The 27562-nt window shown below is 42.5% G+C and overlaps 1 protein-coding gene across 2 annotated transcripts in view; it reads left to right on the top strand.

Annotated features, from left to right (window-relative positions):
• Nucleotides 1–2738: 2738 nt before the first annotated feature.
• The window catches only part of LOC126272443 (uncharacterized), a 65157-nt gene continuing 40333 nt past the window's right edge, over nt 2739–27562 (top strand). For both annotated transcript variants that reach the window (XR_007549223.1, XM_049975318.1), the window contains exons 1-2: nt 2739–3077; nt 18506–18727. Coding sequence is in view for 1 of the 2 variants with exons in the window: in XM_049975318.1 (XP_049831275.1) it covers nt 2757–3077; nt 18506–18727 (543 nt within the window). In the remaining variant the exon portion in view is untranslated. The remainder of the gene's footprint in view (nt 3078–18505; nt 18728–27562) is intronic.

Here is a 27562-nt window from a genome sequence, read left to right as displayed (position 1 = left end):
GCAGAGTCTGGCACCACTTGTGAGTCGTTACCAAAATAAGTACGAGTAATTATTAAAATCATATCACGTTTGGAAGCAGTGGTAGTGTGCTCAATGAAACATCTTAGGATGACAGGAGTCTATTTTGGTTCTCTGTCATTTCCAGCGGTTAGGTACGAGTGTGGGCATTGGTTTACCGGAATGATATTTTGATACGTATATTTAATTTTCCTAAGACCAGGTCTATGAATCTTTCTTCAGATTCATAGATAACATTTTACTGTCTAAGAGCTATTCAGTTTGTACGTCAACAGATTTTCTCGGTACGTTACTGCATAGATCGCAGTGCACATACTATAACTCTGGATATCATCCATTGATAATTTGGTCTGCTGTCTCTTTCCTGTCACTTTTGATAAAGAGAAACTTACGCCTGTTTCCATTACCATTCAACAGCTGTAGTCCCTGATATTCTAAAGGACTCATGCTCATTGATTTCACTGATGGAGAAATGGTTCAAATGGCTCTGAGCACTATGTGACTCAACTTCTGAGGTCATTAGATCCCTAGAACTTAAAACTAGTTAAACCTAACTAATCTAAGGACATCACACACATCCATGCCCGAGGCAGGATTCGAACCTGCGACCGTAGCGGTGTCGCGGTTCCAGACTGCAGCGACTAGAACCGCACGGCCACTTCGGCCGGCTACTGATGAAGAAGATTGAATGTTTTCGTTCCCAGGAGATCGAAGTCTTACCTTAATTAACTGGCTCTCTTGCTTACTCTTGTAGGTAAAGATTGAATAAGATGTTTAACAAAAACATCCCTTCTTACTCGTAACTGCTTGTGTCTCCTAGTTTATAGCAGGCTAGGTCCAACCTTCCCGTACTACCGCAGCTAGATCAAGTTATCACCTTCATAAAGGCCACAAACCTGGTGACAGTTCTCTTAAGTATGTCTTTCAGATTATTATTACGCAGTACCTGTGAACAAGTATCTCGAAAATGACGAAACTGGTTGAATGTTCACGTTCTACTGTGGCGAGCGTCTACGAAAAGAGGTAGAAGGGCAGTCAAGCAAATAATAGGCACGAAATGACTGGATGTCCACGACTCTTCACAGAACGTGGACTTCGGACGCTTGTATGCCCTGTAAAGTAGGATAGATGGTAATCTGTGGCTTCTTGCAGAAAGAGCACAATCCCTGCCCATGCACAAATGTTTCGGAGCACACCGTTCATTGTACTTTGTTGAAAATGGATCTCCGCAGGAGACTACTCCTATATGTTCACATGTTGACCTATCATCTTTAGGTAACACTACAGTGGATACGGGACCATCGAGATTTGACCGTTGATCAATAGAAATGTGTCAGCTCTTCGGGTGACTCAAATTTTTGGTACCCTAGGTCGTCTCCACAAACGCCGTCATCGAGGTGAACGGCGGGTCGAAACGTGCTGCGCGCCACGGATGCAAGCTGGTGGGAGTAGTATTACGCCATAGGAGACACCTTCCTGCGCTTGCATGGAACATGTAATAGTAATCTAAGAAACGTTGACAGCAGCTAACCATCTGCATCCATTCGTGCTTGATGTCTTCACCGACGGTGGCTTCACTTTTCAGCAATATAACTGTCCGTGTCTCAAAGCCAGAACCGTGCTACAGCGGTTCGAGCAGCATTTTCGTGCACTCACAGTGATGTTTCGTTGACCAAATTCGCCTGATGTAAATCCTATGCAACCCATGTGTGTCTCTACCTGGCGCCATCACCTCGTACACAAATGAGCGGCCCGTTATTTACGAGAATAACATAACCTGTGCATAGACATCTAATGCCACATACCTCTACAAACTCACCAGCAAACTGTCAGACCCCTGATACGCAGAACTAGTGATGTATTTCGATCCAAGCTATTAAGCAGGTGGTCATAATGTTCTGGCTTGTCACTGTATATCTATTAGCATTTACAAGTACTAAAATTCAGTATACAAAGCTGAAAAAATGGTTTTTCATTTCCTCACAGCTGTAAAGCTACGATAAAGTGATTAACATCTACTTGATCACAGTTATCAAAATTTTTGTGGAAGACATCGTAGGCCTCTTTGATGGTAAAAGTTATATATCTGCACTCCGGCATCGGCCATGTGGCCATTTTCATGTGGTATAACCGTACTTCAGCGCAAAACCAAAGGATAAAAAACTTCTGACTTATATGCATGTCATCGCTATAACTGTATGTACGACGATGACAAGTATAAGCCTCAGATGATTTTTAAATGTTGCCATGTGCTACCATCTGACAGTGGCCATATGTCCGAAACTGCAGAACTGAAAATAAATTTTAAAAAAAGGGACTATGACGTCTTCTACAACAATGAGTTCATGTAAGCAACAGGCAAAAATATTTACAAGTTGTTGCATCAAGCGGTGCCTATCATAATTTAACTTTATTCACTTGTGATAAAGTATCTGTTTTTTAAGAGGAAGGGCTTCAGCTGTTTATAATTGTTACAGCTGTTCTTCTAATCCGGAGAAAGTGTGTAGCACATTGGAGCAAGCCTCGTAGCAACTGGAAGCACAGGTCGTCCATCGATCCCAGCATCTGCTTCTGCCTCTAAGGGCACGTGGGACGGCTGTTGCTTTTATGAGGGGCCTATATTTCAGTCGAGATTATGTCTGTATGCAGTGCGCGCTTCTCGCCCCGGTGACGTAACGCGGGCAGCGAGCAGACAGCACCCAATTCGTCTACGGAAGCGCAGTAGCGGCCGGAATACCATGGCTCCGTCTCATCTTCTGAGCTCGGAGGAGTGCCAGAGAGTCGTAAAGAGCTGGCTGGCCGACGATCATTTCGAAATTGTGGACGTGCATGTCCGGCCCTTGAGTGACGAGGTCAGTGGTTTCCTGGGATCGCACCTCAAAGTCAGCATTAAAGTGAGGCTCGGCAAGGAACAGAAAGTCAAACAGTTGGAGTTTTTCGCCAAAAGTATGCCGTCAGAGGCTTCTTCGTTCCACACGGACTTCATCAACTCCATACACTGTTTCGAGAAGGAGACCGCTTTCTACGACATTGTGGCCCCACGGCTGATAGAGGCACAGGTGAGTTTGTGTTCCGCATTACATAAAGTAAAACACATATAAAACGACATAAATTTAACAGTAGTGACTAACAAGGAATGCGTTTACTTTGCACTTGTAATCTGTATGTTGGGCGACGGTCTGTAGCTTTCACTCACATACAGGATAAAGTTTTTAATTGAACAGAATATTACCACTCAAGTCCTGCACTTCAATGTGTGAACTACGGCCGGCCGCGGTGGTCTAGCGGTTCTAGGCGCGCAGTCCGGAACCGCGCGACTGCTACGGCCACAGGTTCGAATCCTGCCTCGGGTATGGATGTGTGTGATGTCCTTAGGTTAGTTAGGTTTAAGTAGTTCTAAGTTCTAGGGGACTGATGACCACAGTAGTTAAGTCCCATAGTGCTCAGAGACATTTGAACCATTTTTTTGAACTACGGAAACCACAGTCAATGTGCTCTGAATGCTATTGTCGTTCGGTGTCAAAAGGGATGTATGCATGACAGCACACTGTCATCACCCTTTCTCTCATAAAACTGCACTTTCTACTCATTCCGTGTGGTAAACCATGCAGTAATGTGTGTTTAGTATATGTAGTTTTAGTTAACCTCCAATTTTAAATGTATTTAATCAAGTCATGCTTTTTTCAGTTGCATGAAAAATTGACATATGATGGTATAGCTGTCTATATAATTCTCGTTTTAGTTCTGTCTGTTCATTTTCTCAAGTTAAATATTCTGGCCTCGTTAACGAAATGCCATTAACAGCAGTAGGTATGAATTATTTGGTAAGATTTTATTCGCTTAGTACCGATGTTTCTATCTCTTTAATTTCGTCATGCTTTTACTACCGTCAACAATCCCTTTTTCTTCCCAGTTTCGGGATCTGAAGGCGGTCTGTGCAGCAAGCCAACAGGATACTTCAACAGATAATATCAAGTGATATAACTGGTGTTTTTTCTGCATTATACTATCCGAATGTCTTTATTACTTCAGTTACGTAGTCACTGTGACATTAGCGCAGAAAAATGACCCAGTCAAGATAGTCTTTATCAGTCAGCCCCACACCCTCCACACACATTTCACAAAATGTAGTGACTCTTTATTTGGGTGTATGAAATGTAGGTTTTTATGAAACATGTGATGCAGGCAAGTCACTGTTGGACTGTTCAGTCTTCATTCATTCATCCACTCATTCATTGAGCTATACACTGTGTTCTTCAAATCTCACCATAACTGAGAACGTTTAAGGCAGGGCAATAACTAACGTTATTTCCGTACAGATGTTCCTGTAACAGGCTACTTCTATGAAGTATACTGATAATAAATTACTACTAAGCAAATGTGTTCACACTGACAGTTATGATAATTACTTTTAGAATTCTTGAAATATGTTTATTTTTAATATGTACCTACCTTGAAAAATAAGGGCACTCTACTCGTCTTCTAGTTCTCATCAGCTGCCTTTAATATATAACTTCGAATAAAAAATTATTTAACGTCACATGGACTACGTCAGCGGACTGTACACTGCAAACACAAGATCGGTTTAATACAGACATTGCACCTTGAGTGCAAATATTCTGATATATTATAGGAGTTGCTGAAGATGTGTTGCTTAACTTCGGTTTTGGTTATCTGAGCATTTACTTTCACTTTTTATGTCGATAGCTGTTCGCTTAATTTAGCGTCAGGATATAAATCGCCATTCTGATATTCAGATAAGGATTCTAGTCTGTATGAAATTATTTATACTTCTAACACTGTGGCTATTCGCCGTTGCTGTTAGTCTAAATGCCTTTGGGAACACACGTATCAGCATGTAAGCGTGTGAATGGGCAGGCACCTGAAAAATCTTCTACAAGGTGCTCGATATTACATTCACACTAATCTTAAAACGTATTCATGTCAAATAAACACATGCCTTACCTTATTTGCATTTTTCTAGGAGACTATGCCATAAGCCAGAATTGAGTGTCTAAAGCTAATCTCAATGTTTAATGATGCTCATGATATCGCACAAGCCTGATCTGAAAGCTTGACAGTGACAGAACGTGACTATAGTAGTCTAAATTCGGAAAGTAATACAAATTCTGCGTGAATATGCTTAAACTCTGGCTGTCTTGAAAAGCTGTTAGGCATTCTTCAAAATAGAGAAACTATAATTAGTGTATTTTTTGTAGCAAACTCAATGTATGTTAACTGAAATGAATGTGTAAGCTTTTAATTTAACAATCAGTTTGAGTGTAACAAGTTATTTCAGTAAAGTATCCACTGGCAAAACTAAAAATATGTGATCAGTGAATCAACTAAACTTCATCTACCACCACTATTCTTCTATAAAGAAAGGCAATAGCTATTTAATTGCTTTGAAGTTTTTTATTAACATTATTTCTAGATAAATTCTTCTCGGGTTGACAGCCGAGTCGATGCGTTGTTCTCCAGCAACGTTTCAGCAAGTTTCTTACTTGCCATCTTCAGGCGAAGTGTCGGGTTCACGTCTCGTCCGGGTCTTTATAGCCGTTGGACCACGGGCATCTCTGCATCCTTGGCGCGGGTCAGGCCAATCAGGCGCGAGCGGAATCGGCGCAGCGGCGCGTGGTGGGGGGAGCCGCTGGCGCCGGGTCCTGGCGTCTCTTCTCGGTGCGGCCTGTTTATTCCATATGCCGCCACCGACCTACCTCCATCGGAGCGCTCTCCTCTCATTCTTGATAATGTTGTATTCCACGCGCTGCCGAGTTGGAAGCCACTGTCCCGATTGACCAGGTTGTCACTAACCCGTATCTGCACTGCCTCTTTAATAACTGAGTCCCAGAAACCTTTCGCTCTACACAGTCTCTTGGTTTCTTCAAACTGAAACGTGTGTTCTTCACTGAGGCTGTGCTCCGCTACCGCGGATTTTTCTTTTTGTCCGAGGCGGACGCTTCTCACATGTTGAGAGATGCGTTGCGTTATGCAACGCTGCGTCTGCCCAATATATTGTTCCCCACATTCACAGGAAATACTGTAGACACCCGTAGTTCTTAGACCCAAGTTGTCCTTCACTGAGCCCAGCATATTTCTGATTTTTGTTGGAGGATGGAAGATGGTTTTTATCTTGTTTTTCTCCAGTATCCTGGCAATCTTGGCCGTGGGTGGTCCTGTGTACGGGAGGAACGCCAGACTTTTGTTGTTCTCATCTTTCTGAAGGTTCTTCTCCTTCTTCTTGCTCATATGGAGAGCGCGTCTAATCTGCGTGTCGGAGTATCCATTCATCTGGAAGGTTTTCTTCAGGTGCTGAATCTCAGCAGATAAACTGTCCTTGTCGCATATGTCATGACCTCTGCGGACCAGGGTAGTGAGCACGGATTTCCGTTGTGCTGGGTGATAGCAGCTGTTGGCGTTGAGGTACAGGTCTGTGTGCGTTTTCTTTCGGTAGACCGAGTGTCCCAGTGTGCCGTCCGTTTTCTTCTTTATAAGGATATCGAGGAAGGGTAGGCATCCATTTTCTTCCATTTCCATTGTGAACCTGATGTTCTCGTGTATGCTGTTCAGATGGTTCAGAAATTCCGTTAGACTGTCTTCGCCGTGCGGCCAGACCGCGAATGTATCGTCCACGTACCGATAAAAGACCTTGGGTTTAAGCCGTGCTGTTTCCAAGGCGATATCCTCGAAGTATTCCAAGTACAGATTAGCGATACATGGTGCCAGTGGGGATCCACCTGTTGGTAAAACCTGCCGCCACACTGGAAATATGTGGTCGTGAGTGCATGGCGGAATAATTCCACTGTGTCTTCGTCGAAATGATTTTCCAGTAGTTTCAACACGAGAAGAACTTATCTTCAAGATTCGCCGAGAAAGCCTGCATTCTCATAAAACATTATTTCTGTAACACCAATAATTCACTTACTTGCTCTTTGCTACTATAATATTTCACTACCACGACCAAGATAAGTGAAAGCATTGCCATTAAAAATGTTGTGGTTGGAAGGAGAGCCAACCCCGTGTTACTAAAGGAGGCCGAAATGCACGCGTTTTAGCTCACGCAGGCAGGCGTCAGGTCTGGAACATGACAAGGGAATTAGAATTGAGAAAAACGGACGTAGCTGGTGGAATACTTAACTTTAATCCATTAATGACGAACGTCGCTCTTGACATTACATGATTCACAGTAATAATAGTAACTGATAATGGCGCCTTGCTAGGTCGTAGCAATTGACGTAGCTGAAGGATATGCTAACTATCGTCTCGGCAAATGAGGGCGTATTTTGTCAGTGAACCTCGCTAGCAAAGTCGGCTGTACAACTGGGGCGAGTGCTAGGAAGACTCTCTAGACCTTCCGTGTGGCGGCGCTCGGTCTGCAATCACTAATAGTGGCGACACGCGGGTCCGACGTATACTACCGGACCGCGGCCGATTTAAAGGCTACCACCTAGCAAGTGTGGTGTCTGGCGGTGACACCACAAAAACATTATTGTTTATGTTTTTATAATACTATATTTATATTGTTCAAAATTGCAAAAAAGTTTTCTTCCGCCCTGCCACGAACTAGAATACATATAATTAATGGTTCCGTATGGCCTTTTTGTAGCTTGTTTGATGAAATAAATGCTCAGATTTGGTGGTCGCTCGTAACAGTCACTTCATATAGTAACAATCATGTATGGGTTAACGTCTTCAAGTACTAATACGCGCATGCGTGCTCCTCTTAGGGGATGATGTGCACAACTTATTGGAGGCTGATTATTGGCATTTAGAGAGAAAAACTTCACAGTGTTTCTGCTCAAGTATTCTTCTTCGCTCAGGTTGTAGACTAGTCACACTTTTGCGACAGCTTATGTCACTTAGTTTTTATCATGAAAAGTTAACTGTAGATCGTAATTTATTGCACATCCAGCAGTCATTTAGACCCATGGCAGAAGACATAAATATTCAAATACATATACATAATGAAATTATTAATACATCAACTCCACGAATTATGATAAAATAGTTGGAAATAGTTGTAACGTCGCAGAAATTTATTACAAATTTTCTCATTTAATTCTCTTTCTGGTGCCTTAAGTGCTGGCTTTTTTATCTACTTCTTCCGGGGTTACTAAGGTCCTGTCTCTCCACCTCGTTAGCGGACGGCTTCTTGGACGTCTACCAGCTGGCTGGTCTAGAAATACTCTATTACGGAGAGTGACCTCCGCCTTAGAACATGTCCTGTCCAGTGTAGAGTTCTTCTTGCAATCACTCTCCCAGTATCAGCTTTCTTATACCGCCGATACATATCTTCATTGTGCCTTCTATTCCATCTTGCAGTTTCTTCATTGTATACCGGACCATAAATTTTCCTTAAAATTTACCTCTCAAACCCACTAATGCCCTCTTCCATAGTCTATGTACTTGTCCACGTCTCACAACCATATCACTAGTTACATGTGTAGCTGCATCCTGCCTTCCTTTGATATGATGTGCGACGCGTATAGGAGGTTTAAAAACTGTAGTACTCCCGGTTCGCACTTTTATTTCCTTCTCTATCTTACTTTTATTCGACAATATTGACCCCAGGACTTGAATTTTTTAACTCTTTCAAAATTATGACCGTCTCTACCGATGGCATCCATATCATTTTGTCGTCGAGAGATTACCGTAAACTTTGTTTTTTCATCGTTGATCAGTAACCTTGGTTTGCTCGCTTCTAGCATCTCTGCTGTCACTTCATTCAGAGTTTCGCCCACAATCACTACATCATCTCCAAACACGAGGATCGTATCACTTTCAACCCTCTCCGTCACCCTGTTATGGCCAGCTACAAGTCTCACCTTTTCCAGCGCTATGTTGAACAGAACTAGTGAGAGAGGATCACCATATCTCAATCCATTCTTAAATCTGAAGGGTGCCTACAATTAATTTTGCAGCTATTACTTCGCAATTTGAGCCGTTGTAATAAGCTGCAATCAGCCTAATGTACTTCACCACTATGCTAAAATCGCGCATTATCTTCCAGAGAGCGGTCCGAGTAATGCTGTCTTATGCCTACCGGAAGTCAAAGAATATAAGGTGTAGGTCTTTATCGAATTCATATACCTTCTCCATTATCTGTCTCAATGTGAAGGTGTGGTCGGTAGTTGAACGTCCAGGGGAAAATCCATATTGGTGTGTGCCTACAATCCCTCCGAGCAATGTTTTTGAATCGACTTTGTGTTTGAGTGGTGAACACTTTATATCCTGCCTCCAGCAGCGAGATCCCTCGATAATTATGCACTTTTGTGTCATCGCCTTTTTTAAAAATCGGGTATACGACTGCCTTTTCCCAATCCGCATGAATCTCCTCTGAAAACCATAGTTCATCCATAAGCTTTCTGAGACCTTCTACTATCGCTTTCCCCCAGTATCCAAACAATTTCCGCATTGCTGCCACTGCTGCCTGGAGCCTTATTGTTTTTTCTTGTTTTTAAGGGCCTCCAGGATGGTTTTTATCTCATACGATGTTGGCTCAGGAACTTCTTCATTATTTAGTAACTAGCCGGCCGCGGTGGTCTCGCGGTTCTAGGCGCGCAGTCCGGAACCGTGCGACTGCTACGGTCGCAGGTTCGAAACCTGCCTCGGGCATGGATGTGTGTGATGTCCTTAGGTTAGTTAGGTTTAATTAGCTCTAAGTTCTAGGGGACTAATGACCACAGCAGTTGAGTCCCATAGTGCTCAGAGCCATTTAGTAATTTGCAAAAAATCTTCCTCATCTATTGGAATTATAGTTTACTGTCTATAAATATCTCCCACAAACCTTGTTCGCCGAAAGAAGGCTCTGGTTGCTTTTCAATAATCCTGAGTTAGCCTCAACTGTTGTTTACCATATTCTCGTTTATTCTGCCATACAATTCGGTCAGTCTTCTTTCCATAGTGCATGGTATCTTTGTGATGTCAGTGGGGGGTCTTCAGGCATTCGAATCTTCTTGCATCCTAGTCTTCACCGCTTCTTTACACTCATCATCAAACCACGGCTTTTTCATTGGCTTTGGTTGTTATATTCTTCACTTGCAGTTTGAAAGACAGCCTCTCGTAGTGACCGCCACTACTCTTCCACTCCACTTGCTATGCTTGACGTTACGCGAGTCATGAGTTTTTCTTGATAGCATCGTCACACCTTTTTAATTTGCAATCCTGTCTTTGTCATGACGAGCCACTGCTTCATTTCTCTGTATCCATTTGGTGGATACCTTCAATCGCAGTTCGAGAATTACTAGAAGGTCCTCGAAATTCATATTAGCCCCGCGAAATGTCCTTACTTTTTCAACACACCCACGGTGATTCCCAGCCAGAGAAAGTGATCAGTCTGATTTTTATTTTAGCCATTTAGTGATATCCAAGTAATTTCATGTACCGTTTTGCGAGGTGAAATACGTGCTGTTAATGGTCATTCTTCTGTCGGCAGAAAAATGGATTTGCCGGGCACCATTTTCATTGTTCTCCTCATATAGACTATCTGGGCCGATTATCGGTCGATTTTCTTCCTCCTTCCCAGTTCGTGCATTAAAGTCGCTCAAGACTTGGTGGGCTGTATGTACTGGTAATTGTCTTAGACTTCCTCCAACTCTCCATAAAAGTTGTTTTTCACCTTATCGTCTGCGTCTTCTGATGGTGCATGGCAACTGACAATGCAAATTTTATATAGAGATGGGACCACATTTCGGTGCCCACTTATTAGCAGCTACAGATACTTCGTTATGGACGGCGAAACCAACTCCTTAGGACCAATCTGTCGTGACTCATTGCTGTTAAAGAGAGTATTAATTACCGACCTTCATGATCCCTTGGAGAACTTTTGTTTCTTGGAGATCCGTCACGGCGCATTTGTATCTGCTCAGCACGTCTTCCAGCTGTTTCATTCCGCCTCTGAAGAGGAATCTGATGTTCCATGTTCCAATTCGAAAATCGCTTCATAGGCCCTTGACCAAGCGTTTGTCAGCCACAGTATTATCTGTCCTATATTTCCTTTTGTCACTTTCCTTGATAACATTATTTAAAGCTAGTAGGTTATCAGCCTTCTGTGCCCAGTGATGGAACTGCCACCTTCGCAATCTGGACCAACCGGTTTCTTTTCGAAGTTCCATTTTCTAGACAGGCTGCCTTCACTGTGATTCAAGTACACCATCTATCCATAGCGAGTTTGGGTTTGGGGTTTCCCTGCAACTAGGTTGATTGTCTTCTCTGTGGCTAAGGAATCCAGCCCACTACACTTTTGCTGGTTTAGTCTGCTCTGGTTGTTTCATTTCCACAGTACCACCAATAACCAATATCTGAGAGGCTTTCCTCAGGCATGCCTGAGGAGGCACCAGATTGGTGACCAGCGACCCTGCAAGGGATGTTAACTTTAGATACTAAATAAAATCACGCAGCAAAGCTCAATCTTTTACTGAGGAAGTACAACTGTGGTTTCTCCAGGAACAATGTAATACACCGCATTTGACTGGAGTACATTTTTATTTCAATGTATTATCTAGCATATATATTATGCTAAACACATGTAGGAGTACTCCGTATTAGCCGGCCGGTGTGGCCGTGCGGTTCTAGGCGCTTCAGTCTGGAACCGCGTGACCACTTCGGTCGCAGGTTCGAATCCTGCCTCCGGCATGGATGTGTGTGATGTCCTTAGGTTAGTTAGGTTTAAGTAGTTCTACGTTCTAGGGGACTAATGACCTCAGCTATTAAATCCCATAGTGCTCAGAGCCATTTGAAACATTTTTGAAGATGAGAAATTTCCACTAATTTTACTGAGACAGTAACTCGCCATGTACCCAGTCACATTTGCTGAGGTCATATTGTTAATTGCTTATAATTCTAACTTTGCATTGTGACTAAGTTCACTAGGAAGTGACGGCATGATACAGGCTGTCTCTCCACGCTCTCTGACCCGTGCTAAATTTTCGGGCCTTCCACAACACCAGCATTTCATCATGTCAGAGACACGTTACAGTCTCTACATAAATATTTGCATATATTTTCTTTGATTTATCGCTATTGAATTTATGTTTCTAGAATAATAACAGTTTACATTTGCACATAACTTGAATTTACATAAAACACTGAAAAATATTTGTAGAAAGATACACAAGAAGTACCGGGATATTTTCTCAGTTGTGTTAATAGTGAATATCTTAAGATAAATTACGAGTAGTGGAAGTATGCAAACTATTCTAGAACTATTCTGGTATGCAAAGTATTCTAGACTGTTTAGGTCAACATGAAGTGGTTGTGTATTTCACACAGAAGTGAAGCTAAATTACATATGTTCTGATAGCAACTACGTTTATTATTACACGTAACTCATCATTACCTCAGGTTATTAGTATGTACTACATCGTCCTATGTGCAAGTCAGTCATTTTTATTTATTTGCATTCGTAATTTTTTTTCGCGTGACTAATGGTTTAGCTGTTTATTATGAACCATTATTGTTCTAGTAACGTCTGGTATGAATGTGTTTGCGCCCTTTGTACATTGGTCATTAATAAATGTCACAGCGTTTCGCAAGTCGTCCAGTGTCCCAGGCGTCATTCATGCAGGCCAAGGATAGGTGCGGGCCGAGCACTAATCCGTGAATTCAGCGAAAGCCTGGAAGCCAGTTGTTACGAGTACTTTAGTCACAAGACATGTTAAAAAATGTGGGATGTTAAGGAGTCTGTAAAGCGCAACACACAGGCCAAACCTGGCCAGTAACGTCATCTATATATGCATGGTACAATTAAGGTCCTCTTGCATAGTATAATTTAATAGCGTAAGGCTGTTACTTAAAACGACTCCATCACTCAGAAATTATCGCGATGCTGTAGACCCAGCTACGAAGAAATTTTTCGGTAAGGTAAATGCTCAGTACCTGAAATTGTCAGTCAAACTAGTCCCGATCACATTCACGTTGAACGTTAAATTTTACAGTTCTTGGTGATTATAGACGATTTAAAATGTGTAATCTATGGTTTCTAAAGAAACAATGTAATGTTCGGAACGTGACAGGAGTATATTTTTTTATGTATTACCTAATGTACGTATTATGCTAAACACATGTAGGGGTATTCCAAATTCTAAGCTTGCGAATGATGAAAGACTATCAGTTCCGCAGAAGTTTAAAATTATAAAACTGAATTGATTCCTAAACTATTAACCCTTCTACTTACACGGTTCTCATTTTGCAGACGACTTCTTCTTTCTCTATTTTTCCTTGTCTTTATTTTGTATTTTCACGAGTACAGTAGGTTCATTACTGGCTTTTTCAATGTTAGCAGTAGACAGTCATGCTGTCGCCACCACTCCCTACATAGAATGGAATTTATTTATCCGATCTGTATGGGCGTAATGTTATCTCAAGTAAAAGTGTATAGAAGTTTTCTAAATGTCTAAAAATCGTGTTACTTAGGCGAGAAGTGGGTAGCAGCCCTGTATCTGCCTAGTCAGATGTAGGAAATCGTAACCCTTTTGTGACCAGTGGGAAGTATAATTCCCACTTATTTGTTTTCATTGTAACTTCAGTGGTAATCCGTGTTCCCACATCTAACTTGTTCTACCCTCTCTGTTAGAGTGTACTAACTATGTGTAGTTTGTCAACGGTTAGGCGAAAGCTGTTGTATTTCTACCTTGTGAGTCAATCAATGCGGAAGCGCAGTTCCTGCTTGAAAACGATCCACTGTTTCGACCGCTACAGTGTTTTTTGGATAGTGTGCATTTCTTTTGCGTCTGAAGTGCCTTGTGTTGTATTTATCTACGTTTATATTTGTGAGGGAGATAGTATTCGTGTATATTTGCTGGATTTGACTGAAAGATACATAAATATTACAAGGTAAGTTAGTGGAAGCAGAAGTGAAGTATTCTGCCCATTGGCTGTGGCAGAGTGTAATAAAGAAATGGGAGGAGTGGATAGATTTGATCAGCTGCGTGAACGGTATGCTGTAGGCCGTCGTTCATGGAAGTGGTGGCACAAACTGTTTTTCTTTCTTGTGGATTTGGCAGTTGTCAATTCCTACGTTATGTGGAAGCTACAGAAGACAGAAGCAGACCAGCTAACATTTAGATTGCACTTGGCAAGGCAGTTTATCTCTGGCTTCTCAAGTCGTAAGAGAAGAGGAAGGCCCGTTCACTTTCAAACATCAAAAAGAGGTGTGTCTGGAGTACCAGATGAAGTTTGTTTGGAGAACGTTGGAACTCATTTCCCTTCAAAAGGTACAACAAACAGAAGATATCGCCAATGTAGCACAAAGAACAAAGAAAAGAGAACAAAAAATGTGTAGCAACTCTCGTGTACCTTTGTGTGTAGCACCATGCTTCTATAAGTTCCATAGTACATCACCTTGGTGAACTCAAAGGACAGTATGAACTAATACAAACATAAATGTAATGTTTAACATGTTTGTGTACTAAAAATACAGGAAATACATATTTTTAAATTAGCAAGTAAAGTTACTCCAGAGTTCAGTAGGAACAATAGAGTTCCCACTAATTTTTTTATACTCTTAATCTAAACGCTCACTTTCAAGATTTAAACTATGATTTTATGAACAGTTTCTTAGCCCAGTAATGTGTTCATAAAAAGTCTAAAACTTCCGGAAATAATTTGGTAACTAAAGGGTTAAAAACCACTTATAGGCCTTATGGCACACCACCCCTCGTCATTAAAGCGGCAGGCAGATTCTATTCGGGGCCAACATACCTCCCAGAATATTGGAAGTGGCATATCAATGCAAGCGGCATTCTGGGCAAGGGTTTGACGGACACTCCTGTTAGTTAACAATCACAGCACTATGGATACGATCTCTGATGCTGAAAAATGTATGATTAAGGTAAAAAAATATCTCAATGCTACTATCAAAGACTTTAATAACCTATCTCCTTATTTCAATCATTTCCTATCAGTGTTTACTCTATAATTCACTTAAAATGTCAAGTAGCTACTTCTCATGTACCTCCTTTCAGATTTGTTTCTAAAAAGAAGGAAGAAGTACACCACAGGCTCAAAATACACATTCAGAAAAGAAGACAAGTAATTACACCCCTGATATCCCAAAGTAACCTCAAAAACACGAAAGCAACATATTCCTTGAATAACTCTACAACATTTTGTATCATGAAAACTGACCAGAAAAATATAGTTAGCAAAACCCTATGACAGACAACTAAAGTCCCTACTGAGCGCTACTGGATTTAACGAAAACAGTACTGTCTCTCACATGCAATTTATTCCAAATACGCGCAACTTCAGCGACTGAACAATCTGACAAGATGCGCGAAGTATCAAAACTCCTCTAGGTACTGCAACTGAGAAAATAATTTTAAAACTCCTAACGTAACTTAAAATTTGTATTCAGAGCGGATTAACTGGACCACTGTAAAGAAAAGAAACAATCCTGCGACATAGTTAGCTTTTAAGGAGCCCGACGGAGGCAAGCGGACTATGAAGACAAATACGTGGTGGACAGAAAAAGTTTATAAACTTGTAAGGATGTTTCAGTGTCGGTTGCGCTGTGAAATAATTTAGAGGAAAATTCGCTACGATGCGCTGTTTCCTACTTAATTAGCGCTGATGTTAGAATATCAGGCCGTTGTGCGCGCAAATTCAAGCAGACACACATATACGGCGGGCCGCTTGAATTTGTTCGCGCATCGGTCTAATTGGCTAACTTCAGTGATCATTAACTAGGAATCAGCGTAACTTACGGAAAAAAAATTTAACATTTGTTTGTCAGCACAGCCCACACTGCAACATCGGTACAAGCATTTGAAAATGTTTCTGACCACTCTGGATGGTATGGATATCTTGCCACTGTACGACCGAGCGAGGTAGTGCAGTGGTTAGCACACTGGACTCGCACGTCCGGCCATCCTGATTAAGGTTTTCCGTGGTCCACCTAACTTGTTTGAGGCAAATGCCGGAATGGTTCCTTTGAAAGGACACTGCCGATTTCCTCCTCCACCCTCTGCTAAGCTAAGTTTGTGTTCCGTCTCTAATGACCACGTTGTCTCTGGGACGTTAAACACAAATCTCATCTTCCATTACATTTGCGCACATTCCTTGATAATAAGTAAACATGAAATGTAGGAAGGGGAAGGAAAGCGAAAGGATAGATGGGAGATGGAGATGTCTAGCAGCGCAGAGCATTGTCCTAATGTGATGACGAAAGTTGAGAGGTTGTCCCGGACTGGGATACGAACCCGGATTTCCCGTTTCTCATGAGCAGTTGCATTTAACCGCCTCGGCCATCCGGACAAGGTCTCTGGCAGACTCAAATTTTCAACTCATCGTCCATTAAGCTCACTACTCGCAAGTCCTGGTCCCATAATAGTTCCGACGGTATTCGCGCATTCACCCTGAAACCCCCACTTTTTAATTTTGTATTTTTTGTTTTTCAGAAATATAGGTGAAAACATGTGAACCAAAAAGGAAAAATCTTTTACGTTATTATCGAGCATGGATGGTTAACTAATAGATATGTGTAAGCCCTGAACTACATCTTCCCACCTTTCAATTTTTTTATGATTTTAATTTACTGTTACTATGTTACCACTTGCGTACATCGTTGTTACTTTGGACGTAGCTTCAGCTTATCTGCTACTTAAAGGTCATAGTAGAAGTCAAGAGTACGCAAATGACTTTCTATAAGCCCGTCTGATAATTATATTTCCACATTTTTAGAATAAAATTTTTACTGTGTTATCATTTGAGTATAATCACATTATTTCGCATCTAGCCACGACTTACGGTGTTACTTTAATGACAGATTATAATTTCCACACCCCTATTTTAAAGATTTTTAACAAATATTTTAAAGGCGTTGACCATGTGTTTTTGATTCTTGCCAATTAACTACTTAAACAGGAGTCTATTGTCTATTGGTTTGTGTTTTTTTTTCCTTTAGTGTTATTTCCATTCCCCATCAGGGGCGATCTGGCAGCAGCATAAGACCTGCTCTTCAGCTGAGAGACAAAAACAGACAGGAAGACATTTAAAACAATATACAGAAGAAAACATGCCGCAATATAGAACACAAAAGAGGCGAAACAGAAGAAAAGAAAGAGTTCAAAGTGGTGACAGTAAATTGGGGATATAAATCTAAAAAAAAAGTAATTCACACAAAAAACACACACACTTGATTAAAAGGCACCAGGCATAGTACTGCCGGAGCAGAAATGACATAAAACGAAATAAAACAGCTACATGACAGACGGCCTAGCACTGAACAGTCATGGACGACATCCAGGTCGAGCACACAATTAAAACCACAACTCTTGATGCACAGGAGAAAGCACCAAACAACACAGACGTAGCACACAGATGACGATGAGCAAATAGCAGGATCTGCCAGGGGCATGGAGATGAGGGTGAAGGGAAGAAGGGCCGGATGGAGGTAGAGCGGTGAGGGGGGGAGGGGGGGGGGAGACGAGCGGGGTCGCGGGTCTGGGTCTTTGGGGGAAGGATCTGGGAGGGACACAGTTGAGGAAGGGGTGCAGGAACGCAGGGGGGGAGGAGGAAAATCCGTTTTGGGAGAATGAGGGGAGAGGAAAAGAGGGGCCCTGGGGAGGGGAGGGATTGGTTTGTGGTAACTGTACTAAATATGAATTCAACTTCTACTTGGGTACATTGCGTTATCAACGCTATAAGAATAGATCTTGAGAGCCGAGTCTGCCTTATTTACTAAATGGCAATGATTTTGTTGACATGTTTTTGGATTTATGTTCGTCCTCGTTTTAGCTAGCACACTGTAATGTAATCATATAAATAATTTAAAGTAAGAAACCGACGTTACACTAGTGACATCTATCGGTCCAATGACAATGCTTATTCTTTACGGGTCACTGCCTGCTGATCTAGCAGTGCCCTGATTGCAATGATGTACTTTACTGTACCTGTATAAATGCTTTAGAGATCTGAAGACGGTTACCTTAATTACCAAACCGGTTATCAGGAACAGAGGCTACTGCTAACAATCTTGAGAAAGAAATTTATCTTCTCCAGTTTATTACCACAGGTCACCCTTTGATTCTCAATATGAGCAATGTAAAACATTTCCACACAGTTGCGTTGTCCCAACTTCCCAGTATACTCATCGTAGAAGGCAGCTTCCTGTGCTTTCCACCATTTATCTATGCCATATTTCTATGCCAGAATATCTTCGTAACCAGCTGTTCGTGTGAGCAGAGATGAAACTGAGACGAAGGCAATAAATGAACAGAACTGAAAGGGCTTACAGAGGAGCATTGGGCCACTCTTCGGTGTGGGCAACACCAACAGAACAATAGTAGCAACAAAAACAAGAATTATACATTATTTCAGTTGGTCCAGAAACTAATAGAGAAGAGCCACTCTGCACTGAAATGTATGCCGCTCACATCGCAAACGTCGCTCTACTGCTGCATTCAGGGGGCACGTGCTTAGTTGGCAACACAGTGACCGGTGATGGTCCACCGCGCTCGTTGCCCGTGACGCTGTTGCCTGCCCGCAGCCAGCAGACTCGCTCGCGTGGGCGCCGCGGTGCCTGCTGACGCGGCCCGACCTGGTGCTGCTCGAGGACCTGTCGGCCCAGGCGTTCCAGGTGCTGGACAGCCGCGCGCCGCTGGATCTGGAACACTGCCGCCTCACGCTGCGCACACTCGCCGCCTTCCACGCCGCCTCCATCCTGCTGGAACGCCGGGCTGGAGCACCTCTAGACACGCTCTTCCCAGAGGTAAGCTCCAGTCTCCTATTAGGAAGGGTCAGCAACTTGCTTTGTGCAAATGGGGTTCATTTTCTGACATCAGGTGGTTATGATTTAAGTGCATACACTCACAGATGTTCAATTTGGTCTGTACTTATCGCATGGCTGCGAAACTTGGCAGATATGCAAATGCCTTAATGCACAACTTCTTTAAACTGGACGAAAGTTAGTTCTAATTTTGCCCACCAGGTGCATATCTGGCGCTGTACAGAATCTCGTCGACGGCTCTGCTGATGATGTTGAACCAATTGTGTAAGTAGTCGTTAACAATAAAATCCAAACTATGTGTTTCTCACTTGTTTGACTTTCTGCCTGAGTCCCGTACCTAATCCATTAAATACAGAATATTTTTATACGTTTTTCCTTGCATTAAAACCGCAACATTTTTACCTGGTGGTCAAAATAGGAACCTATATTTTTCCAGTGGAAATGGCACTCGCTATCATTAAATATCGATCACAAGATTGCATGATTAGGCTGAAACTCTCACATTATTTGAATAAGTTGTCTCCACTCTCAGCCATTTGAATCAATGGCATATTTAAATAAAGCCATGGCATTTCTTTAATTTTTCCTTTTTTGTGGAGATTCACCTCTTCCATATGTTTAATAGAGAAAAGCATGGTCCTTGGAATCGTGTAACATCACGCATGGTCTAGATGTGCCAGCACGGTAGTTCAGCGTGTTCGGTCAGACGCTTAACTGCCTTCTGTAATAAAAAACTGAGTTAGTGGGTCAATGATGAACTATAACAGGCATCATGAGACGTCTGCCCCGAACATATAGAACGAACGATAACGAACAAAATGAGATAAAAAACTAAAAAAGGGGGTGGGGGACTTCAGTTAGTAATCAAAAGGTTCTCGTCCCCAGGTTTGAAACCCACCACCACATAAATTTTGATTAATAACCACCGTTGGCAGCCGAAGACTTCCGGCATAAGAAATCACCCTCATTCTGCCAACGGCCTTCACAAAGACGGTGGAGGAGCAGACAGAGGTCCTTAGGGCGGGAAACTTCCCATAAAGGTGTAAGAATCAGCTGTGATGAAGGGTGTGAGGATGAAAAAGGCAATGGAGACCACTGCATTAAAGATGCATAACGTGTATCCACAGGACATGTGGTCTGTAATTGGAAAAGCGTCATGATGGTCTCTCCATTTGCAGGAGATTCCGGAATAGTCCCCCATTCGGATCTCCTGGAGGGAATTGCCAAAGGGAGTTGACCGTGACAAAAAGATTGAATAAATACAAAAGTCTGACATCTTCTACTTCAGTAGTCCTGTCTTCCTCAGTTGCTTGTAATATTACGGTATACTGTTAATTTTTACTTCTTGACTGTAACTGCAACTGAATGAAACACAAGTTTCGTGCCATACGCGTTTAGTTTTTACTCTCTGTAAGGCATCTTCAGTGGCCTGGAATGTAAGAATATTTTTGCTATGTGGTTTAAATTTTTGGACAATGTATAGATGCCCAATAAAATTTTTCTGGGTTTGTGACCGCATTGTCAGTATACACAAAACTACCTAGGTTTGGGTCTCTGTTGCAAGCAACCTTCTTTAAGGTGTTTTGGTTCATTGCTGAATGAGTTTTTTTCCTTTATAGTTATTTTGACTCCTTATACAAAGGTAGGCCGGCAATATTACGCCGCTCTTCGGCCACAGATAATACATTTATTACAAGTTGAGACATCGAGAAACGAAACAACACCCATGGGTAGACAACAGTAGACACAAACTTAAAATACATAAAGTCGTCCACAGGTGTAGCGTCCAAAGAAATCTGTGCAGCACTCAGACACTAACAGAGACAACAGAAATGGCACACCTGAACGAAGGAGCACAAATGACGAAACACAGAATCACAAGAACGATGGCATACACAAAACACTGGCGACGATCTCCGGCACGTGGATGTTCACTTTACGTGTACAAGTCCAGGGACCTGCCAAAAGGTGAAAGGTGGGGGAGGAGGGAGAGAAGAGGGTGTAGATGCCAGTGGCAGAGGAGATGGGAGGGGGAGGAAGGAAGGTAGGGGGGCTATTGGAAGCCTGGGGGAGAGGAGGGAGGGAGGGAGGGAGGATGGAGAGAAGGGGGAGAGGGTGACCTAGGGAAAAAACACAGGGGTTGAATGAGGAGGATCAAAGTTGGTAGGGCGGGTAGATGGAGGGAAGGAGGGCATCATCAGGGAGGGGGAGTTGGTGTAAGCCACCTTGGGCGACGGTATGGAGAGTGGAGAAATGGAGAGCTGGTGGGATGTGAGAATGCAGGCGCGGCAGTGTACGGGCGGAGGGGGGGGGGGGGGGGGGGCGAGGATGGGAGAGACAAGTGGGTGAGGGGGATCAAGTTTTCGGGAGGTGTAGAGGATCCGTATCTGTTCGAGGAAGAAGGAGGAGGTGCTGGAACGGGATGAGGTCATATAGGATCCGCATGCGCGATGGGAGGTGAATGGGATATGCAAGGCGGAGCGCAAGGCGTTCTAGGATTTGAAATGATTTTTAAAAGGCAGGAGGGGCGGAGATCCAGGCGAGATGAGCGTAGCAGAGGATAGGGCTAATGAGGGATTTATAGGTGTGGAGGATGGTGGAGGGGTCGAGACCCCATGTGCGGCCAGAAAGGAGCTTGAGGACACGGAGTCGGGAGCGTACCTTGGCTTGGGTATTCCGGAGATGAGGGGTCCAGGAGAGGCGACGGTCAAGGGTGACGCCACGATACTTGAGGGAGGGAGTGGGGGTGATATAACGGCCATAAATGGTGCTGCAGAAGTCGAGGAAGCGGAAAGAAGGGGTGGTTTAGTCTACAACTATCGCCTGTGCTGAATGAAAAAACTTTGTTCCTTATATACCTGTCGACATGGCTGCTGTATAATTCTGATATGCTGTTTAGGATGAAGAGGAGGTACGTTAGAAGTCTTTATTGGTTTTTTCATTATTTCTTTTCATTGATGGAAACCCGACATTTTTATTTGTGTTTGCATAATTGTTTGTGATTGGTGGAAATTGGCGAATGGAAAACCAGGTGGCAGCTGTGACGTGGCGTTGTTTTCCTGCTTTCTAGCGCCGGCCGAGGCGTCGCAGTGCTCTTTGTACCCCCGTCCGCTGCCATACCCCGCGCGCCTGTACGTGTTGCTTCATATAAGCCGTCGTCCCGTAGTACTGTTACTGCCGCTAGCCAAGACGTCGGAAGTCGGTACCCGTCTTCTCTGTTCGTTCTGGCCTGTCGCTTGGCTTTTTCTATTACCTCTCTAATTTTCCTCCTGAGAGTAAGAGGCTGTTTCGCTAGTACGAAAGCTGCACCAAAATCAATCTGCAGCACTCATCCTGGTGTTCTGACAACCGCTGACTTGGTGTGCTGTCTTAGTCGGATATGTCTTTTGCGTTCAGATATCCGTGCTCTGATGGGTCGCCTCGTCTCGCCTACATACACTAAGCCACATTCGCACCTGATTTCGTAAACTTCAGCAGAATGTAGTTTTTCAACTCTCAGGGGAACCGTAAATTCTAGTAAACTAGGACGACTAGACTGCATATTAATTACAAGTTCAACCATTATTATGTTATCACGTTATTAAGATGCGGAGAACTTCACATAGCATCCTGGTACATCTGGCGAACGCATATACAGGAATCGAAACAAAAATTTAACCGACATAAGTATCTTGCAATTCAATGCACTGGTTATCTCTTGCAGAGACTATTTCTCAGTTTCAGGTCTTGGTTTCCGGTCTTCTTCGTCCAGTCATTTACAGAAAATTCTTGTTATCTTGTATGACTGATGAGAATAAGGAACTGTATATGTAACTAACATGCACTTCAATGAATGTAACATAACGGCCTACACACCGCACATGGAAATGAAGAAGTCTCTTAAAATTGAGGATGAATTTTACAATCTTGGAATTACTCTGAGGTGAAAGGGTTCACGGGATACGATATGCACATAAACAAATGGCTTTAGTATCGCTAAACAAGGCACAAATCGGCGGTGCATTGGCGGAGCTGACACTTTTGCTCAGGTGTTTCACGTGAAAACTATTCCGACGGCAGCACAACAGGAATTAACAAACTTTGAACGCGATATGATAGATGGAACTAGATGTATGGGACATTCCATTTCGGAGATTGTTAGGGAATTGAGTATTCTGAAATCTCAAGAGGGTGACGAATATACTAAATTTCAAGCATAACCTCTCACCAATGTCAAAGCGGTGGTCAACGGCCTTGACTTAACTACTGATGACATCAGCGTTTGTACGAAATAACTGCAGAAGTCCATGTCGGACGTACGAGGAACCTATCCTTTAGAACAGTGCTGTGAAATATGTCGTTAATAGACTATGGCAGCAGACAATCGAGTGCCATTGCTACGAGCACGAAATCGCTTGCAGCTGCCTTCCTGGGCTGGTGATTATATCGTTTGTACGTTAGAGAATGGAAAACAGTGGCGTGGTCAGATGAGTCCCGATTTCAGTTGATATGAATTTATGGTAGGTTTCGAGTGTGGCGCAGACTCTACAAAGCCATGGACCCAAGTTGTCAACAAGGCGCTGTGTCAGCTGGTGATGGCTCCATAATGCTATGGGCTGCGTTTACATGGAATGGACTGGGTCCATGGACCCAATATTTAAGAAGTAGATTTGAAATCCCTACTTTACACGTTATACCACTATATTTAAAAAGTTGTATATTCACCTCTCTCTAATACAGGTGCCTTCCTTTTTTTACGGGCCTTAATACTGTATGTACCTGGTAATGTTTATTTTCTTGGGAGCTATTCATTTCTGTTTTATTCAAATCCTCATTATATCGTAACTTTTTATAAATTTTTATCCATTTTTTCATGTATTCCGTTTAATCTTGCAGCACCTGTGTTTGATTAATTTATAGTCATATAGTAATTAACTTACATACAATCAGATGCCTCCCATGTACATTATGCCCTAACTCACTTATAAACTTATCCCATGCATCCTCGGTTGTCTTTCTGTTTATTTTCTTGGCACCTGTTCTTTACTTTTTATATACTTCATAAGTAATATTTGTGTCATTTCGCAAATGTACCTTGTAAGCTATCAGTTTTTCTCTAGTTGCTTCTTCGATTTTTGCATTCCGTATTCTCAAACGCTTTTTATTGCTAACCTTTTTCTTTTGTTCCTAAAATTTCATTTGCTATTTTACATACGGCCTGTGTTATATTTTTCCGTCCTTTACTCACATCTTTATCTGTGAATGTTTCCCTTAAGTAAGTCTATTTTCAGAAAGTCCATTTTCATAAAGAGCTGCTAATTTTTCTTCTTGTAGCACATACACGTTATACACGTCATCATTTGCTTGTTGTGTTTTGGTTACTTACCGCCATTTTGCCATTATTCTAAATTTTGAATTTACGATATAGTGCCTCTGCGTACTGTAACAACCATTATCGTTATGTTTCTTTATAATTTAATTCCTTATCTCATGGTGAAGGGGGTAGGGGAATACGGACTGGCAGTAGCCATCTTGCTGCACTTGAATCAAACGATGTTAAAATACATAGATAGTGTTTATTCTGTTAAAAAGCTTGTAATGAAAGGATCAAAATAAAATCAAAACTATTTTTTGATTTTCCATCAAAAGTGATTGTGATAGTGTGTCTGATGCTAGGATGATTATGATGACGATGTTCCACCTAACAAGTTCATCTAGGTGAGCGTCCAGTAAATGCTGAATGAGCAAGAAGAGGGAATTGAGGGATGAGGGGAAACGAGACATTCAGATTAGGTTTGTGATGAAGGGGATGATTGCGGACTGAGACATGGAGTGTGTAAGTTGAGACGGGAGAAGAAAGTGGAGGAAGTATCTCAGAATCCTGGTAGAGCTACTGAACCATTGATCTAAAGAAAATATATCGGGTATGGGGCTCTAGGAAGTAGACTGCAAGGATGCAGGTCGGATTTTTGTGTGAGGAAAGGCGAAATGAAATTGTCATGGGATACGATACGGAGAATGTGAATGAAGAGGGTGAGACGTGCCGGCACAGGCGCGGCAGTAGCCCAGAACTGGAGAGGATTGGGGAGAAGGTGGGTTTGACCGTCTACTTCACATTACGTATATTTGCAAACATGTTCGAGAAATCTGAGGAGAGATGACAGGAGAAATTTATCCACTGCTACAGAAGTCTGTAGTAAATGGAAGGTGGGTACGTTTAGCGGAATGGAATTTATGCCGTTCTACGACTAACAACATTTTGAAGGTGTGGAAATCCATGTTACGTGGAAAGGTGAGGAGGAGTTGGCTAAAGTTTTATCGGTGTTGACGATAGTACGAGGATGTAACTCAGAAGTTAGTGGTTTTTAGTGATTTAGTCTGTGATGGCCTTTTAGTCAATTTGCCGTTGACTGTCATGGGCATTTTACTACAACTAAGACGCATGGGATTGTTATGAGCGGTGAACTGGAAGTGACTGACACGTAAGCAACTGAAGGTACGTTCTATTATTGCTTGATAAGTAGGGGCAAATGCGCTAGTCTGTTTCAGCTGTATACGAGAGACCGAGGGAAAGCGATGAGGAGAGATGCATGCCTATGGATGGATGGAAGATTCTGGTTCGAGTATCGTTGTTGTCGACTAAATAGTTGGTGTATAAGAAAGGAAGCTATTATTGGGAATTACATATTTTTATAGTTTGAACAGATCGGAGTGCTATACTCGGTAAAAGGTAAGAGACACATATAATAGCACGATGTTTGTTCAGATGTAGGGAAAAGATGAGGATGAGTTTTTGGAGCTGATTGTGCATGTAGTATTTCGTAAGGAAGTCACAGTAAGTTTTAGGAACTGGGAATTGCATTTCTAAATATTTGTGGATGCATTGGGTTTGGAGAGAATGAAGTACGATGCTGAAGATGAAAGAACGGTTTAATGGGTCCGTAGGAGGAGGAGGTTTCCCTGGGAGGTTCGTTAGTTAAAGGATTAAATGCTGGAGATCATTTACAGCTCTAGTTTTAAACCGCCACATAGAATAGCATTACACAGAATTGCTAGGGTTTGCATGTAGGAGGAGGAATTATCTGTAACATGGCACTTAGTAATGTTCAAAAATGTGTGTAAAATCTTATGGGACTAAACTTACTCACTACTTAACCTAAATTATCCTAAGGACAAACACACACACACACCCATGCTCGAGGGAGGACTCTAACCTCCGCCGGGACCAGCCGCACAGTCCACGACTGCAGCGCCTAAGATCGCTCGGCTAATCCCGCGCGGCCACTTAGTAATGAGTCACGAGCAGTTCCTATGTTTGGTGTGCTGATAAGCGTTACTTTGTGCTTTGCTGTTGGTAGTGTGTTTAACTTGCTTTGTTGCGTTGTGTGAAAGTATTTAAAGTTTGGAGGAAGAGGTGGCATGGTTGTATTTTACCAGGAGATATAGTGTGTTGGTAGTTCGGGTCACCGGCAACATTGAGGATATCTTCAGGGTATACAGCAGAGAGGTTGATCTTACTGAGATTGTAATGTTTAGTTGTTGTGGAGGAGATGATGTCGTGGTTAAGGATTTGTACCAGTGAAGCGGCTGAAAGTTTTCCAGTCCTAACTTGAGCTTATTAGGTAAAGTGTAATGGGTTGCTGAGTTTTGTGCATGCCTATTGCTTGTACCAATGTTTCAGAGCATAAAGGGGGTTACAGCTGTGCCGCTATAGTTGACAGGAGAGTCTGAGTGTCATCCAATCTGGGATGTGCATAAGGATCGTTACAGATAACAGGATTCTCTTCAACTGATGAAGGAAGTGGGGACGGGAACCGGGTGAGGGGGAGGGGGGGATGTAGGTGGATATGGATTCAGACAAGGTATTTGGGGGCAGGTGGAGTAATTTGTAACTGGGGTTTTCCTGATTAATTAGCTAGCTTCCGATTGGTGTATGGAAGGAACCCCGATAGGCGACCCAGTTAACACGTTTAGAGTCATATTTGGTTTATTTTGGGTGGGAGGGCCGAGGGGGGGAGGTAAATAGCACACCCGACATTGTCTATCAGATGATGTATGGGATTGTGAGGAAGATCGGGATGTCATGTCTTCCAATCGCGTTGAGAACATGTACAGGAGACATGAGGGTAAAATGTACACTTATAAAAGTGCTCTCCCTCATATTTATCCACAGAGTTATAGAGTAAGATTCTTTAGACACTATTCGTGACTGATCGTATATTGATTAGAGTACTGACAGCATTAGTGAGAGACACGGGGAGCGTTATCAAAATATTGTTGTTGACAAGCCGCTTACGAGGACTGGTGGTTGTTTTTTGCTTCTTGATAGGGTGAAGCCACAAGGTCGAAAGCGTACAGCCATCGTCTCTGTTGAAATTACACTCATCCTTCTGACGTTTCCTTCTTTAAGTTTTACTTTCTTTGGCTAGCACTCATATAATATTGAGATAAAATACAAATCTAGCTCACAAGCTCTTGCTGTTTCGCTACTACAGATTTTCCAGTTTGGTTCAAACGTACGGCTTACAATAAGTAAAGGAAAACATTCTTTTCTCGCCCAATATCGGTTGAAAAATGTAGAAGTTATTGTGCGGTATTGACGAACATTCCCTCTTGTTTCTTGAAGTTCCGATAGTTGACGGAGCTATACATTGACTTAAAAATGGCGTCTGCAACGGGTGTGCGATCCAAGCATTGAGCTGTCATTGAGTTTCACAGCATCGCAGATATTCATAGGCGCTGGCAAAATGTCTACGGATCCATCGTGGTACTATTAATCCTGAAGTGTGAATCTGAACAAACGACTTCAGCACGCCCGTCGTCACAAAAATGCGAACG

Source organism: Schistocerca gregaria, chromosome 5 (assembly GCF_023897955.1).
Source record: "Schistocerca gregaria isolate iqSchGreg1 chromosome 5, iqSchGreg1.2, whole genome shotgun sequence".
NCBI classification, from domain to species: domain Eukaryota; kingdom Metazoa; phylum Arthropoda; class Insecta; order Orthoptera; family Acrididae; genus Schistocerca; species Schistocerca gregaria.
Note: the sequence above shows the minus strand (reverse complement) of the source record. Positions and strands in the feature narration are given on the sequence as shown.